Source organism: Lonchura striata, chromosome 1 (assembly GCF_050655825.1).
Source record: "Lonchura striata isolate lonStrDom1 chromosome 1, ASM5065582v1, whole genome shotgun sequence".
Lineage (NCBI taxonomy): Eukaryota > Metazoa > Chordata > Aves > Passeriformes > Estrildidae > Lonchura > Lonchura striata.
The window spans coordinates 100,891,262-100,907,673 of NC_140703.1; the positions used below are offsets into that span (position 1 = coordinate 100,891,262).

Sequence of the window (16,412 nt, forward strand, 5' to 3'; positions counted from 1 at the left end):
AGTGGATTTAATAGGATTAAAAAAAAGAGACAGTAACAAAAAAAAAAGATAATGATCAGCTGCTCCATGAGGGAAGGTTAAATACAAGGATAGCTTAGTTTGGAAGAAAGATGGCTGTGGGAAATCTGGAAAACAATGAGCCATGTGAAGAAGGTGAAACGGGATCAACTGATTACTGTTTCACAGACCCCAGAATCCCATGACATTGAAAGGAAATAAAATTAAACGCTTTTTTCATACCCTGAGTAAGTTGTGTAATTCATTGCTTCCGTGATAATAAGTATAGATGCAGGAATACAACTTCTCTGTCAGGACAATCCAAAAAAGTATTGATTTGAGGAAAGTTGGGATGGGTTTTGCCAGAAGATACAAGTATTCTCCATTTTCAGTTTTAGTTTAGTTTCGATTGGTAATGGGCACTGTTAGAAACAGGTTATAGACACTGATTGATTGTGGCTATCCCTGTGGTTCTGCATATAGAGCATCATACTGTTACTAAAAACATTTTTGAAACTTGAACTTCCAAAGCAATCTTTCATGTTGTAAGTTCTCTCTGTCAGCTTCTATGTAAAATACCCACAGACTGTTTGTTTAGCACTGCACATGGACAAAAATCTTTCGTAATACTAGGGTTTTGTTGAAAAATTAGGAAATGTTAAAACTATAGTTGTGTGCATAACTTGAATAATCCTTGCTGTCTTTGTACTTTTCAGAAGCTAGTTACAGGATGGCAGTTCTCTTTTTTTTCAGTTGGATCTGTTCTTTGCTTAATGCACAAAACTGACTGGTTCTTGAGAGGGGTAAGAATTTAATAATAAAGGAGTGCATTACCTGACTCAGGAGTTACAGAAATGGAGTGGTGTGGAGTGTAGGAAAATTGCTGCAGCTGAGTGATAGGATATAAGGTTAGCTTCAATGCTAACTGTGCTGTTAGTGGGATTTGTCAGCTCCCACTTAGATTGCTTCTCCACTGAGATGTCACTTCCCTCTCATGAGTCTTCTGAGGAGTGCTTTTATACTGGTGTAAATATATTATTCTTCTCTGCTAGAGATGGCGGAAGCATCAGGTGTAGTTTTGCTAGAAAACTCGTAAGTCATTCTGGAAGCTTCTGTGGAGCTTTTTGGTGCTGTTGGAAATACCAGCAACTGAACAACTCAGGGTAAATTTAAAGAGGTAGAAGATATCATGCATGTGAGTCTGAGATTTGGTTTTTTTCCTTTGAGTGAGGCTAAGTGCAGCTCAGTTGTCAGCACCTGTCTCTGGAGAACAAAAGGAAGAAGTATGTCCTCCTCTAAACTACTTAGAGTTGGCAGATCCAACTGCTGTTTTACTGCATAATGCGCAAGTGGAAGGATTATGCAGTTTTTGATTTTCCTTTAAATTATGCATTTGGCTGTTTTCCTTCCTAAGTCCATGCACATATAACCAATAATGCATGTGTTGTACAACCAGCCTTGTCTGACAAATAGTAGGACAAATAGCTAACACAAATTGTTGGATTTTTATTCTGCAGACATCAAGAGCTCATCCCTTACCTCTTCACAGCAGAGTGTTGACCAGGTTCTTTCTCCTATTTCAAAGCCATGTTTGCTTTCATCTTCTGAGTCTGTTCCTTCCTCACCATCCAGTCATGGCCAGAAAACCAGGTAACATTGTTTACAGTGAAACATTTTTAACCTGCTTTTTAAAGAAATATTTATCTAATTGCTCACAGTGATAGCTGCTTTTACCAGTCAAGCAAGCCATTGATTTTATAAGTGAAAACTTTTCTAAAGATGAATAAGAATTTCCATTTTAAATATCATGCCCCAAGTGGAACCTAGTTATAAAAAAACTTTGGTTTGCTCTGAGCAAAGCCATGTCTCTTTATTTTGTCTCTATTTTTCACATCTGTGACCTGACTGATGAGCTTTTGCTAATTGAAGCATTTGAATTTCTGCTTCCTGTTTGAGAATTTAAATCAAGGCAATCGTACATTCTCACTTCATTCATTAACAAGCTGTAATGCTACATTTATTACTTCCTTTCTCTCTCTGAAGAACTTGTTCATGTGCCTGTTCAAAGTAAGATTTTCCAGTCTCCTTTGCATGTGGGAATGGGATGGGTAGCACATCTCTTTTCTTGTTGTTTTTTTTAAAGATCTTTTTAAGGTAAATTAATAATGTGACAAAATTAGGCTGCATTAAAATGGCTTCTCTTTCATCTCTGTATCTCCTATTTCCATGTCTGGAGTTCTTCTGTTCTTAATGTCCAGTGTTGCCTCCACTCTCCAAAACTAAGAATCCTGAATGTGTCTTCAGAAGCAGCTCTAGGATTTAACTTTTAATATTTTTTTCCTCAGAAGACACAGATGAATTGTCCTTAACTTGCTAGCCATCATTCCTGATTTGATGGCTGAAGAAAGGCAGCTTGTGCTGAGGCAGCTCTAGCAGGCATTTGTAGGCCTTTCTTATTTTGTTGTTATCAAGGCCTCAACATACATTTAATGCAGAGAGGGTCTCTTATCTGGTTAGAATTTTGGTAGAGCCTTTATGTTTTTGTCTTCAAAATGAGCTGTTGGGATATTTAGGGACTGTGAGGTCAGTTTCCTTTAAGTATTCCCTTGAGGCTGTGTCTCCTCTCCTTACCCATTCCCATTTTCTGTGGTATGTCTCAGAATTCTTGTACTTCTCTGACAGACCTTAAAAAGTGGAGGTTGAATGTTAACCTGCATGTTAAGGTGATAGGGGAAAATGCTCTAATCCTTTGAGGGACTGGACTTCTTTGAAGGATTTTGTAGACTCCATCCTGCTTGAAGAGTGAACAGTATGAAAAAGTTATGTTGCAGAGGACAGACCTGGGTCTGGGAAGGCAGCTCTAGTTTGTTGTTGCTTTCTTGGGTCTCTTATGACAAAGGAAGGATATGAGGTCCCAAAATTGTCTTGAACTTGCTGCTTTCCCAAGACTTTCACAAAGGAAACACATTCTTTTGTTGCGTATTTTCTAATTTCATGTGCTTTGGACTGTTTTTTGTTACATGAAATATTTGAGAAATGCATGTGTGGGCTTTTCCAGTTATTTACTCGTATTATTAGGCAAATGCTACATTGCTGATGTGTATTGTGGGATTAGTTTATGACCTGTAGATTTTAAGTGGCAATGGGAACTTCTTTGAAAAGGCAAGAAAAGCGAATATGATGCTGTAACATCCATGACTAGAGTGATGAGGCAGATTATTACCTAACTTCTTGTTTGTTTGTTTAGGCCAAAAGAAACCAGTTGAGGGTTTTACTGAGGCAGTGGGTTCTCTCTCTAGCAGTGTTGAAGGACACAGTATTGAAGGAAGCAACATGTGTGTCCTTGACCTTTGCACACTTAAGAATTATTTAGCACTTAACCATTTCTGTGAAGGAAAGACTTAAAGCATGAAATGGATTTCCAAAACTTGAAATTTCATTTACACTGTCCTATTTAATTTACAGGGTATTTTTCCCCACTGACATCACTGAACTATCCTTCTGGTAATGCAGATTTATTTGTCTGTGCCCAGATTCACTTTTTGCTTATGAACAAATCTCATTGTTGAGGGTATGTTTTGTATTGTTTGTATTGTTTGTTCTCCACTTTTGCCCCATGGAAGACCTCTATTCCTTAGAAACTGTAGGCACAAACAGGCTGTGATGAAGAGCACCAGCTGGTGTGAAATAAGCTCCTTTATGAATTGCTGATGCTGAATTTCATTAGTGACCTGCATTCCTTTTGCTGTTCTGGTTCTGGTCAGAGTTTAGTAGCTGGGTCACGTGGGAAACATTGTTCTTTCACATCTTTCTGATGAGATAAATGGGGATTTAGAATGAGGGCACTAACCCCATTTTGATAGAACCCAGATTTTCACCCCTGCATCTCTTGTTGTGCCAGACATATAATCCTAATACATTTCAAACACATCTGTTAAGATGACATCAAAATGGGAATTAAACTGTAACACAAAGCTTAAAAAGGCAAATTGCTTAATTTCAGTTGACAGTTATAATTAATTGTATTTCTTGTTTTTTATGTTTTTAATTCCTCCTTTTATTTTGTTTTCATGTAATAAAACTGGTGTAGACCTTGAGGAAAGGCTGAAGGGGAATGGAGTAGACTTTTGGTAAAAGAGAACTGGATTTAAATACCTTAAATTTGAGTCAGAAAGTTTCATGGATTTTAGGTTTGGTTTAGTCTCTTGATTAGCATGTGAGTGATTTTCATATGGCTATTTGCTTACAAGTTCACCATTTATATTTATTAACTTATTTATATTCTTCCTTATTTTTTTCAGACTTCAGAGTCAACAAACAGATAAACAAGATTTCAGTGATATCCACAAACCAGAGAATCTGAGGTATGAGGATCTTGAAGAACACATTAATACTCTTGAAGGTAAGTTTTAGTACATTTCAGACAGTTTGTTTAACACCTTAGGGCTTAACAGTTATGGGACAACTGCCTTCATGATTTTAAGACTGTAGTTAGAGAGAAAAATTTCTGACTGATTTTGGAATTAGAGAAAACAAATGTCTTTGATTATGAGGTATTAATTTTCTTCATTCTTGCATCTTTAGGTAAGTGTATATAGTAATAAGCAGACATTAAATTGAGTTGGTTCTAATATTTGTAACATATATTTGTTCAAAAATCTTGCATAGCCTTGCTCTGATTAATGCTGTAGGTCTGACAGTTGCTTTGGAGTGTTTTTAAATGGTGTAGAATTTTTTTTTTAACAGAAAAGTGTATCAGTATGTGAACTAAATTGAGGCTTTATTGTATTTGCTGCATAAATCAGAACCAGATTATAAGTCTAAAAATTGGTTTCTGCAGCTATTGCATGCACTCTTAATTTTTCCTTCAGTAACTGAGGCTTAAATAGTAGTATGAATTAGAAGTTGCTTTAGGTTGCATGTAAATGTGGGAATAAAGAACTCTTGCAGTTATGCTGTCATCAGTCAGCATCTCTGAGTAGTTTTGGAGAATGTGGTTCAGTTACTGAAACCTAAATTTTATCCTAACTTTTTTTCCCTCTGAGGTCAGTATTTCATTTATTTGCATTTCTTCTCTCTGTTGATTGCAGGCTATAAAATGTTTCCTTCTCTCTGTATGCTGCAGGGTCAGTTTTCACAAAATTCTGGTGTAACTAAGGTAGTGTAGAAGGAAGAGGGTAATCAAACTTGATGTCCCTTAATGGCCATTTGTGTATTGAGTGAGAAATAGAAGTACAGTTACTGGCCTTATTTAGTTTTGAGTGACATCCTAATGTTGAACCTTAGCAGCCTTATCTCCCATGAAACTGTGAGTTTAAAGTAAATGAAGCTGTCAATGAGGAAGATGTGAACAGCCAACTAACTTTTCCTATTTCCAGATTTCACAAGGTCTGTCAAGTCCTGAGGCTCAGTGGACGTGTGGCATTGTGTGGTGTAACTAAACTCATAGGTGATGAAGAGATTGTGGCTGTTGTCTGGGAGAGTTTGGGTATTTTCCTTGGAATCAGTGATTCTATCTGGTGTGAGTGTTTTCTTGGGTCCCAGATTGGTTTATTCTTTTGGTTGTGGTTAGGTCATGTGGAAGATGGAGTAGAGCCATTGCTCACTCTCCTGACCCTGTGAGAATATGGCTTTCAGTATTCTAAAAGCAAGCAATCAAAAAAGATGTTTGTTTAAATAGCAGATGTGCTGATAGTGTTTTGTGATAACTAGCAGAAGATAATGCCTCATCTGTGTCTTCCTCTGTGAAGCTTTACTCATTACTCAGCTGGTTCTATTTATCTCATTTATTTCTTTTATAAGCTTTAAATGAATTATTTGAATGTGAACCAAGCCTATAGCCACTAATGGTTTCTACTCATTTTACATTTAAATTTGACTTATATTTATTTATTTTATTTTGTATGGGAGACCTTTGGGAATACATTACATATTTCACTTCTATTTTATTACATGTGACAGCAGACTGACATTGTCTTGGCAATTAGGGCTGAGTAGATGCTGTGGCCAAGTAAGGTACTGATGAATCATTTGGAGGTGTGTGGTGGTCAGTAATTGGAAGAGTTCACATATGCTGACCATTTCTCAATCAACAGTACTTCAGCTGGATGAGCCTGCAGCAAAAGAAAATCTCAGTATGTAGGGGGAAATCAGATTGGCTGAAAAGGGGAGGAGGTGGCTCAGGAGAAATTGCAGGGAGAGGTGGGTAAGAAAGTAAAATCTAAGAAGTAAATACAGAAAAAGATACAGAAAAAGTGAAGGATGAAGTTGATAACAGTAAAAAATACAATTACTTAAAGGAGATGCCAGAAAATATGGAAGTCTTTTAGTCCTACTGTGAGTGAGTTCCAGAAAGAAAAGATCAGCAGATTATCTTGGCAGCAAGTACTTTTGGGTGATGTTCTCATCTTAAGGGAGTAATGCATCTCTTGCTGTCCTCTCTTAAAAAGGGAGTGAAAGTCTACAGAATTACCTTTTTTCTCCTTTGCAAAGTAGTTAATTTCAGATGTTTGTTTATTGTTAATGGTGGTGGTTTGGGTTTCTTTTTTTGTTTATGTTGTTAGCAGTCATTTTGAAGTTAGAAGTAATATTTAACTGTGACAAATTTATGAAAGGAATTTTTTTATTTAAATACACATGATGCTTATTGGTGCCTCATATGGAAATAATGTTGTTGTTGACAGTTTTATAATTAAGACAGAGCAACAAAACAGAATAGATTTTCTTTTGAGTGTCACAGCCCATTATTTTTGTCTTACGAAACACCCCATATATAGAATTTATTTTCCTAGGTGAAGCTGGTAGGAATTCCTCTTGCTTTGGTAGGAAACTGAAATAATTCTCCTAACTTGGAATGACAGCTTGACAGAAATTTTTCTGTCATCTACAGTTCCTTTAAAAGTTTTAATTTAAAGAAATTCAAACTATTCAGAGAGAGGCTAATCAGTTTGGTTGACCTCTTTTTCATGTAAAATATTTCAGTTTTATTATTATGTAAAAAAGAAAAAAGCTTGAGACATTGCTAGTATATGAAGGATGAAAATTGATGTTTTCTAAAGCTTTACCCAAAACCTAGAGATACATGGAGTATCTGTGCTATGTAACACAAAAGGCTTGAGAAAATAGTCCTGTGTATTTCAGGTTGGCTATCTAGAGGTAATGGCCACATATTGTTTTATCTCTTTTTTTCTGTCTCTCATCAAATGAGATACTTGCAAATATGCAGACTGCTATTAAGTAATTTAAAAGCAGTTCAATATCACAGCAATCAAAGAAGCACAGTAATTGTGTTTTTGTGAATTCAGAGCCAACCTTACACAGGGAAAAGATAGTATAATGTAGAATACCTGAGTTAGCAGCAATCCATCCTGTGCACTGAAGTAGGCAAGGACCCCAGTGAAAGTGTGTGACCAAATAGTTAAAGATTATTTTTATACGCATAAAAATGATGAGCTGAACTTGGATGTACAATTTTTCTGTTACTTGTATCTTGATTATGTAAAGAAATGAAAACATCTTGGGTTTCTGTTGTTTATTTCTACAGTTTTGGCTTTATAAATACATGTGTTCCAATAGCTAATTTCAAAACTAACAATTCTGTAATTAAGGAAGCAAGTACAGCTTATGATAATTCTTAATTCTCAGAGAGATGATCAAGTTGAAGGGAAAATACTCAATTAGTACTGGTATTTTTGTGTTCTAATTTAGCCATTCCCACAGTCTCTGTCCATTGCTGTGCTCCACTTTTGCAATTACAAAATAATGAAGCCATTGTTCAAATTTCTTGTCCAGATCAGGGGGACATACCAGAGGAGTGTGAAAGTGATGTCTTGCATCCATCTGGGGACATTGTCGATGAAAACTGTGTCACAGCCCCTGTGCCAGCAACAGCCACTTCACTGCAGGACTTAAGTGAGTTCTCAGCTCAGACACAAAACAAAGTACCCTTTCTAAATGTCAAATGTGTAACACAGAAAGCCAAATATTTAAGAGTCTATAGGTATGAAGGCTGGTGTAGTTGAAAAATTTTCCAGAAAGTGCCATTTCTGTAATAAAGAAAAAGGAGTGTTTTCCTTTGCTTTTCTGTATGAGGATGACTTTTTTAATCCTGGTTTTAGTTGAATTTGCTTTTAATTTAAACATTCTTGTAACATATCCTACCCCTCCATCCAGCCTCTTGTGAGATGATTATTTTTTCTTTAGGATAATTATTAAATATAATTTCTGCTCTTTATAGGAATGAGACATTAAATATTTGAAGTATTTTATGTACTGCTTGTCTGGATTTTTAAAAATTTATTCTTGACTCTGTTGTTGTACTGTATTATTAAAACCTTAATTAAACATTAACATAACATTAACAATGAAAAGCATTAAAACAATACAGTTTTAATTCTTTGGCTAGATGAGAATAATATCTCATAGTCAGCATATGTTGCTATTCTAATTGTTCTAGATGGAAACATTATGATTCTTTTTATTTAGAGAAGGGCTTTCTAGCTTCTCATGATTCCCACTCCTTAGTTTGCCCATCTCATTGCTGTCTAATGCTGTTCTTTGTACACAGCTTTTTAAATACATTGGTCATATCACCAGTGTGTCCTGCAATAATTTTCCAAGGGGTTTTAAATACTTTGCTTTATAAATATAAAGAATTGTATCCAACCACATTGCAGAGGGGGAAATAATACAGTAACATGGACTTTGGGATAATAAAGGTTTGTTTTATAAGCATGTCCATGAAAGGAATGAGAAGTGCATAGATCTGTCAAATCTCTGGCCTATACTTTGGCTCTACTCCTTAACTCCTGGTGAGTCATTTATCAGACAAAAAAACGTTGAGAGGTGGGAAAACCCATTATCCCATACCCAAGAGTAAGTTTGGTGTATGTACAAACAATATATCCAGTTGGTTTTCATTTGCTGTTAACGTTTTACAGGAACCTGGTACTGATTTGTATGCTCTTGTAGCGATTACTGAACTACATAAATCTAATTACAGATGTTGAAATAATTTTTCACAGCAGTGCTGGATCAAAGGCAGATTGAAGAACAGAACAGAGAAGTTGAGAAAAACTTAGAAGAAGAAAGGAAAACAGGAGAAGAAAGGAAAGAGAAAGAACAAGAAGCTTTGGAAAGTGAGCAAAAAGAAGTGGAAAAGCTTAATGAAGAGGAGGTAATTTAATCTCAGACACCAATGCAGCTTTGTAGTGGCTTGCGTTTTAGGATTGTTTTATGTGTAACTTGGTTAAAAGTAGATTTTTATTCTGTGAAGTGAAAGTAGCAGAGGCCAAGTTATTTTATGTACTTGTGTGATTAACCAGAGTCTCACTAGGGTGTCTCCTTATGCCAAGTGACTTTTTCACTGGAAACAGATGCCTTGCCTTCCCTGCCTCATGTAACTGGAAGCTACAATTTCATGGCCACTGTCACCATGCTGTTGGAACAAGTTGAACATTTGCTGTCTCTGTGGTGTGGCCACTGCAGGTGGGGACACCACCAGAGTATGTTCATGTTCATCTGTCAGGGTTTCCAGGGTATTCAGGGAAGCAGAGGGTATAAGGAGACCTTGAGTTTGTTTAAATCCCTTTGAGCTTAGTGTTTAGTGTTCTGGATTTTTAGGTCCTGTTTAATGCTGTTTAGACTGGTGTGTTTTACTGAGTTTAACGTGAAATTCTGCATGTATTGCAGGTAGTAAGGTATAAATGTATTTTTTGAATCCGTATTTATTTTTATTTTTATTTTTGTGTCTTAAAGTATATCCAAGACTTGAAAACAGATGAAGAAATAGAAGATAAAGAGGGAGTAAAATCTGAGCATAGTAACGCTGCTGCTGAAAATAATGTAAAGGATCCTCCTTCCAACCCATTAGAAAAATATATGAGAATAATTCAGCAGAGGAGAGAGCAGGAACTGGCAAACAAGGTGATTATTCTCAAAACACAGTCCCAGAAATATTGTCGATCAAATTTGTGTCTTACTAGGCATGCTTAGAATGAAAACAATATTCACATTTAATTTTCTCTTCATTTATAAACTTTATGTAACAACCTGCAGAGCAGAGTGTTTGGATTTATGTTGGAGAAGTGTGATGATCCAAAAGAAAAAAACAGAGAAAACTTTGTTCTGTAAGGATTGCTTGTATCCTCTGGGAGGGGGGTTTGTTAGTTTGTTTTTTAAAGTACTAGGACAGTATTTAAAAGTCCTCAATTTTTAGCATAAACTGCGGTTAAATATTTTGAACCTACACATGTCAGGTTGTGTTCCTCTAACAGAACAGAATTTATTCTGGCAAAATGGAAAACTGGACTTTTAAAGAAGAGGTATGGGTGGACATTACTTCAGTGAAGGAATGTAGGATGCTTTTGTTCAGACATGATCCCAAGCTAAATTTCTGAAGTGTTACCATCCTAGATCCAGTGTAGCATTTGTAGATATAGGGTTGGTCCTTCTGAAGACTTTTATTTTCAGTTATGAGCCTTAAAAATCCAGATACTATTATTAGGTCACTTTGATATTAGAACTGGTTAGAGAAAGAGAGAAAGTGTATTTTCCTCTTGGTTACCAGGATTCAAAAAAAGAAGAAATAAGAGAAGAATCACCTTCAGAAGGACTTTTATCTACTGAAAATGATGACAGGTAAGGCTCATGTATTAATCACTTCTAGTACTCCATATTAACAAATAATAATAGTAATTACTCTAATATATAGTTGTAATAGATTTAGTATGAATGTTAAGAGACATCTGCCTCCTTAGAAACCAAAATAAATTATTAATCAAAAGCAATTATTGTACATGCAAGTTAAGCACTGTATGTACCTCACATCTAAAAGCTGCACTTTATGATCTGTATCAGTAGTTGTGGAACTCACAACTTTTTATCTGCAACTGAGCAGCATCCAACTTACTTCAGAGAGCTGGAGTTTGAGGGATTGTTCTTGGGTGATGACACCCTGGGTGAATGTTTGTCTGTGCTGCACCTCACCCATAGTCTGTTCCTAGCTTTGATTTTTCAATAGCATTGTGTACTTTTAAGATACTTTATTCAGAGATTTTGTCTGCCTGCACTGAGTTACAACAACCTAGGCATTTCCTCTGGCTCTCTCTAGGCATTGATAAATACAGATGTCTATTTAAGTTGCTTACAAGAGAAAAACTAAACAATCCTCCTCCAAATCTTTCAGTTTATTCCAAGATGTAGAATTTAAAATAAGCAAAAAATGCGGAGCAGTTAGGAAAAAAATCCCATAAAGGCTCACTAGAACCATAGTAATGATTCACTGTTATCTGTGGTGTTAAACAGACCCTACCCTGCTGCTCCTAAATTGGCACCAGTTCTATTGTTTTAACTTGGTGAGCACTTTAGAAGATAGTTCTGCTTTCTGAGTTATAGGTGATGGCTTTCAGTTAATGAAGGTCCAAATCCTCCTCCTTTAGGGTTAGATTTATTGCCAGTTCACTGAAACAGGAAGAGAATTGCAGCAAAGGCAGTCGCTTAACTTCTGTTTTAAAATGAGTATTAAGATTTAAGATAAACTACATTGGACTCATACCACTTTGTTTTCCTCCCTCCTATAATCAATATAGTGTTGCAGACATTTCTCATGAAGACATGGATGAAAGCTTCTGGTGAATAATAGCTACTGATTTTTAAATTGTTATTATTATAAATATTGTTTTTATTATGAGAGATATTTTTAAAGTATTTTTGTGCCTTTAATAAATGTTAGGCACCAACACTGCAGGCTGTGTAATTATAAATTAATAAAGCAGATTTTGATTTGTTTCATCACTTCAGTCATTCATTTCAGACAGGGAGTCCTGATGTGTTACTAATTCAGAAGGAAGCCCTTGGGTGGGGTGAGAGAAAGAACAAAGCAGGGAACAGAAACTGATTAGTAGTTTTTGGTAGATTTGTGTTGGCACTTAATTCCTCTAAACTTTGTCAACTTTGCCAACCCCCACCCCCCAACCCCTTCTCCAAATGGTTCAAAGTGTGGATGAAAGGAACAAAAAATTCCCTCATCATCACCTGCTTTTAAAGGTGTCCTGTGGAGGCACTTGGCTCACACAGCGTCAGTGCACTGAGTGTGACAGACCCAAAATAAGGTGTCCCTTCTGCTGCACAGCAGGGGCAGGAGCCACTTTCAAAAGCAGCCCCTCTCATTTATCACGTTGCTATTAACCAGCCCAAAATGGAGAGATTAAAATAAAAATGCTATTTAACTCAACTTTATTTAAGCTTTGTATTTTGTAGGTAGATTATAGGCAAGATCATTAAACTTTATTTACAGTATAAAATACAGTAGTTTTTATCAATGAAGTAATTTTTGGGTGGCAGCATATATTACAACTTGCACTGCATTTGAGGCTGCTCATCTTGACCTAACTACAAGAACATGAAGCCAAGTTTGACAGAATTTAGGGGCAAAAAACCAAAGTTCTGTCTTAAATTTGCTGGACGTTTAAACACTATGTACCAAAACTGTGACAGATAGAAACTTTGCTTTTTGAAATGGAGCTAAAATGTGATGTGGTGGTTACTCTGATTTTGCATGCTGCTTAATTTGCTGTTGCAGCCACTCTGGCCTTTACAGAATTTCTGAGTGACTGCTCCAGTTGGATGTTGGGAAGGAAGTGCTTGTTGCATTATGCTGGCCAGGAACAACTACCACTACTGCATGCTGCACACAACTGCTGCTGCAGCTGCACCTGCAGAGCAGCCCTGCCCCATGCAGGAGGGCAGGGAACTCTGGAACAGAACATGTTTCACCTCAGATAGAGACATAAAGCCTAGAGATGCACTGCCATGGAGTAGCTGTAGGTCTGGGTTCAAATAAGCATACACAAGTGTTGTCTATTATCTACAAATATTTATTTTAACACTTGGATGTAACTACAGGAAGCCCTTGGCACTGATAGAAAATATTGATTCACTGTTAGGTTACAAAAATTTATACATAGCAAAATTTAATGCTCTTTACATAAAAATATTAGACTACTTAAACAAAACTTCAAAAACTCCCAGTAATAGCTACACTGAATTAGAAAAGAATTAGGCTTTAAGACACTGCCTCCATTATTACCCTTATGCAAACACTGGGCTAGAACATCACCTGCATTGCTGTAGAAATGTCTCCTTCATGCAACAGGTAAGAACATACACTAGGCTATTTTGTCATATTTGCTCTACATCAATCAACTTTGCCCCTTTTTTGAAACTGTCAAATTAGACTTCAATAGTTAACAAAAGAAATTATATTTGAATTTAATACCCCCCAAAATTTTCTCTTAATACTGATTTGAAGGAATCTGTGCTTCCTTTGATGTATATTCAGCAAACAGTCATAACTACCAAACCACATATCAGCTTAGCAGGGGTATGACTTGAATATTTAATCTTTTCAAATGAATGATGTATTTTTACTTTCCCCCCCCCAACATTTATATATATATATATATATATATCATATAGAACAAACACCAAATATACCATCACTAATACTCAAGATATCACTGAATGCTTCTGAAAAAAAACATTAATTAGAAGGCAGACTTCTATGGGAAATGACTTTAAAATGGCACCAGTTTGTTTGTTGGTTTTTTTCTGAACACCACGTTTTCTTAGTGTGCTAATTAATTTGTAAAAAGGAAAACACATAAGCACTGACTATAAACTTGCTAAGCACCAAGATTGAGAAAGGTGGACATCCTGTATTATTTTTATGGCTGCAAATTTTATTGTTTGTGTAAAACTCTGCAAACTTTCTCATCCGCTCATTTGGAATTGTCAGATCAGTGTCATTTTAATAAGGTAACACTTTTACTTACTTAAAATGTAGGATAATGGTCTCCTGCCACTGTATAAATGCTACAACATTTATAGAAAATAAATATTAAGGCAAAGCTGACATTTATTTTCAAAGAAGGGGATCATTATCCAGATCCAGGGATCTACATTCCATTAAATAGTTAATAAAAAGATTAGAACTTGGGAGATCTGCTCAACCCTCAGGTGAGCACAGGGATGGAACAGCTTCATTGTGGCAGTGTGTGGCACAGGAGTGGAGCTGCTCTGGTGTGGGGTGTTCCCAAACTGCCCCCCTGCAACCTGGGAGGTGCTGCAGCTGTGCCATCACACACACACACACGAGCTCCTCTCAGAAATCCCAGCTGGGCACGGGTTCCTTTGGGAGCTGCTCAATCACACACCATGCACATGCCTGAGGTCTGCACAGATCTACTGCCTGCTCAGCTGGGGCACCTGCCACGTTTTGTGCAGGGCATCATGCTCAAGAGCAAGTCAAATATTAAATACCAAGTCTCAAAGATGAATAATTTGGTCACTTTTTGTAAAGTGTTGCCTTTTAAAATGCCTGGAATAAACCCTCCATTCTCTTTTAGAAAGGATGGAAGATTACCAATGGGATGATTTCCCTAAAAAAGTTTTCCAGGAGCTGGAATGTGAAGCTTTTACACTTCTCTCTAATTTTGTTTGCTAGACACACATCTGTACTGCAGAGCAGCTATTTGCTGATTTGTCAGAGCTACAGAACTCTTCTGCTGAATTATTGTGGCAAACATTTATGTGTAAGAATTGAGTTGCTCTTTTGACCGAGACTGGATATCCTGAAGCTCCTGCTCTTCTTTTGCTTTGATATCTTGGTAGGCCTGCATTTTGCTTGCATCCTTTAAGTAGGCCCAGTTAGAAGACAGTATCATGAGGAAGTGGATCTGGAAGAGAAGGGTGAGCATGATGGCCAGTGAGCATGTCAAGAGGCAAAGCAAGCTGCTAGTCAGATTAATAGACGCTCTTTAAAATAACGACCAAAAAAAATAGTTATTCTACGTTAATAAGCATTCTGTTATTAAAACAAGCACAGAGGCTATTTTTCAAAGATCTCTAGAATTTGGCATGCTAATAATTCAGTTGGTTATTCACAATTTAGAGAAAGTTAGTACAACAATATTAAAATGAGCTACAGAGTTGTACAGGTCAATTAAAATGCAGAATGGGGGGAAGCAGGAAAACAGTTTTGTACGTGGCAATATACGGAATCTGTAAACTACGAGGTGCTCAGAAGAACTGCTCTCTAAGGTCGTGGTGTTTATGCATATCCAAGCCCAGAGCCCGGCAGGTCTTTTCCCCCAACAAGCAGATGAGAATTCCACCCTCCCCCTGGAAGAAAACCTGAAACTGTGAACCGTTTTATTCACGTGAACAAGGCTACATTAACACATCAAAAACTTAAACATCAACACATGAGTCCAAAACTAAGCAAAAGCATGCAATGTCTGGGTTAAGAAGTCTTAATCCTGTAATTTTATAGCTACATTTTAAACTTCCATTGTCCAACCTCAGGTGAAGAGTTGTATATAGCAAATGGTTCTCTTTTTAAAATTATTATGTGTTTGTGTTTTTAGTTTGTGCATACATCTCTTGCCAACTTCTTTTGCCCATACTTCATGCAAAAACATCTACATCTGAAAACATTGATTCGCTTCTCCTTCTTTTTACCCCACAACACTGTGAAAAGGTCCCTGTGATCTATGCATGGTTTTGCTTCCTGTGCAGTCATACTTACATTTTTGAGATCTGGCTACTGAGAAATCAGTTACTAAAGTGCAGCCGTACAAGAGCAGAAGCTATTTATATGCTGTTTCTTACTAGTTCAGGGTCCAAAAGAAAGAATGTGATTGTTTTACGCAGAGCTAAGATAAGGATTTATTTTCTTAGAGAAAGAATATCATTTGGCATGCACTTAAGAGTAAGATAAAATAATTGATTTAATCATCCATGGAATCACTTGGAAATACAAGCAAATTAATTCATAATACCTGGGATTCTGACCTCTGCCAACATAGCCTGGCACTATTTTATTATTATTTTCTTTCACACCAACTTTATTATTCCTTTTCTTTCACACCATATATATTTTGCATCATGCTTAGGGGCATTTGTATTTGGTGTTCATGGTGAAGAATAAATTAATGCATCTGACCCTGAACTGTTCCAGTATTTGTTTGAGATGACTGTTAGAAATCAAGTGGAGACCTAAAGTGAAAACATCCCCTTTTCAGAAGGATGTTTTATAAACACCCCTACAGTAACTGAATCCTCTCAACATGAAAAAATAGCCAGATCTCATCCACATCATAGTTCATATACAAGAAGTAATTTCATTAATGTGATAAGCTAAACGATGCTTACTGAAGCTATTTACAATTACTGTAACAAAATTCAAAAAGCTAGACTTTTAGTCTAGGGTGTCAGTGGTATTTGCAAAGCTACGCAATGCAGCTTTTTACTGGGCTTATACAATTTAGAATTTAGTGCAGCAATCTTCCCGACTCTTAAACTTCAAAACAGCATAGTTATATGTAGTAGCCATCATGTAGATCAGCTGGTGGAAG

General features: G+C 36.5%; 2 protein-coding genes across 19 annotated transcripts in view; one reads left to right on the plus strand and one right to left on the minus strand.

The window, feature by feature from the left end:
• Positions 1 to 11,790, plus strand: part of OFD1 (OFD1 centriole and centriolar satellite protein) — a 29,720-nt gene extending 17,930 nt beyond the window's left edge. For 5 of the 8 annotated variants that reach the window (XM_085584631.1, XM_077781603.2, XM_085584655.1 and 2 more), the window contains 7 exons: positions 1,515 to 1,647; positions 4,299 to 4,399; positions 7,789 to 7,908; positions 9,021 to 9,172; positions 9,754 to 9,921; positions 10,565 to 10,635; positions 11,586 to 11,790. In XM_085584631.1, coding sequence (XP_085440757.1) covers positions 1,515 to 1,647; positions 4,299 to 4,399; positions 7,789 to 7,908; positions 9,021 to 9,172; positions 9,754 to 9,921; positions 10,565 to 10,635; positions 11,586 to 11,631 — 791 coding nt within the window. In that variant the 3' untranslated portion in view covers positions 11,632 to 11,790. Of the gene's footprint in view, positions 1 to 1,514; positions 1,648 to 3,462; positions 3,569 to 4,298; positions 4,400 to 7,788; positions 7,909 to 9,020; positions 9,173 to 9,753; positions 9,922 to 10,564; positions 10,636 to 11,585 lie in introns of all 8 variants that reach the window. The other 3 variants (XM_085584636.1, XM_077781604.2, XR_014956613.1) reach the window with 2 other exon arrangements.
• A 424-nt stretch (positions 11,791 to 12,214) lies between these two features.
• Positions 12,215 to 16,412, minus strand: part of GPM6B (glycoprotein M6B) — a 103,479-nt gene continuing 99,281 nt past the window's right edge. For 5 of the 11 annotated variants that reach the window (XM_077781607.2, XM_077781606.2, XM_085584788.1 and 2 more), the window contains one exon: positions 12,215 to 14,732. In XM_077781607.2, the coding sequence (XP_077637733.1) occupies positions 14,583 to 14,732 (150 nt within the window). In that variant the 3' untranslated portion in view covers positions 12,215 to 14,582. Of the gene's footprint in view, positions 16,403 to 16,412 lie in introns of all 11 variants that reach the window. The other 6 variants (XM_085584845.1, XM_085584841.1, XM_085584806.1 and 3 more) reach the window with 2 other exon arrangements.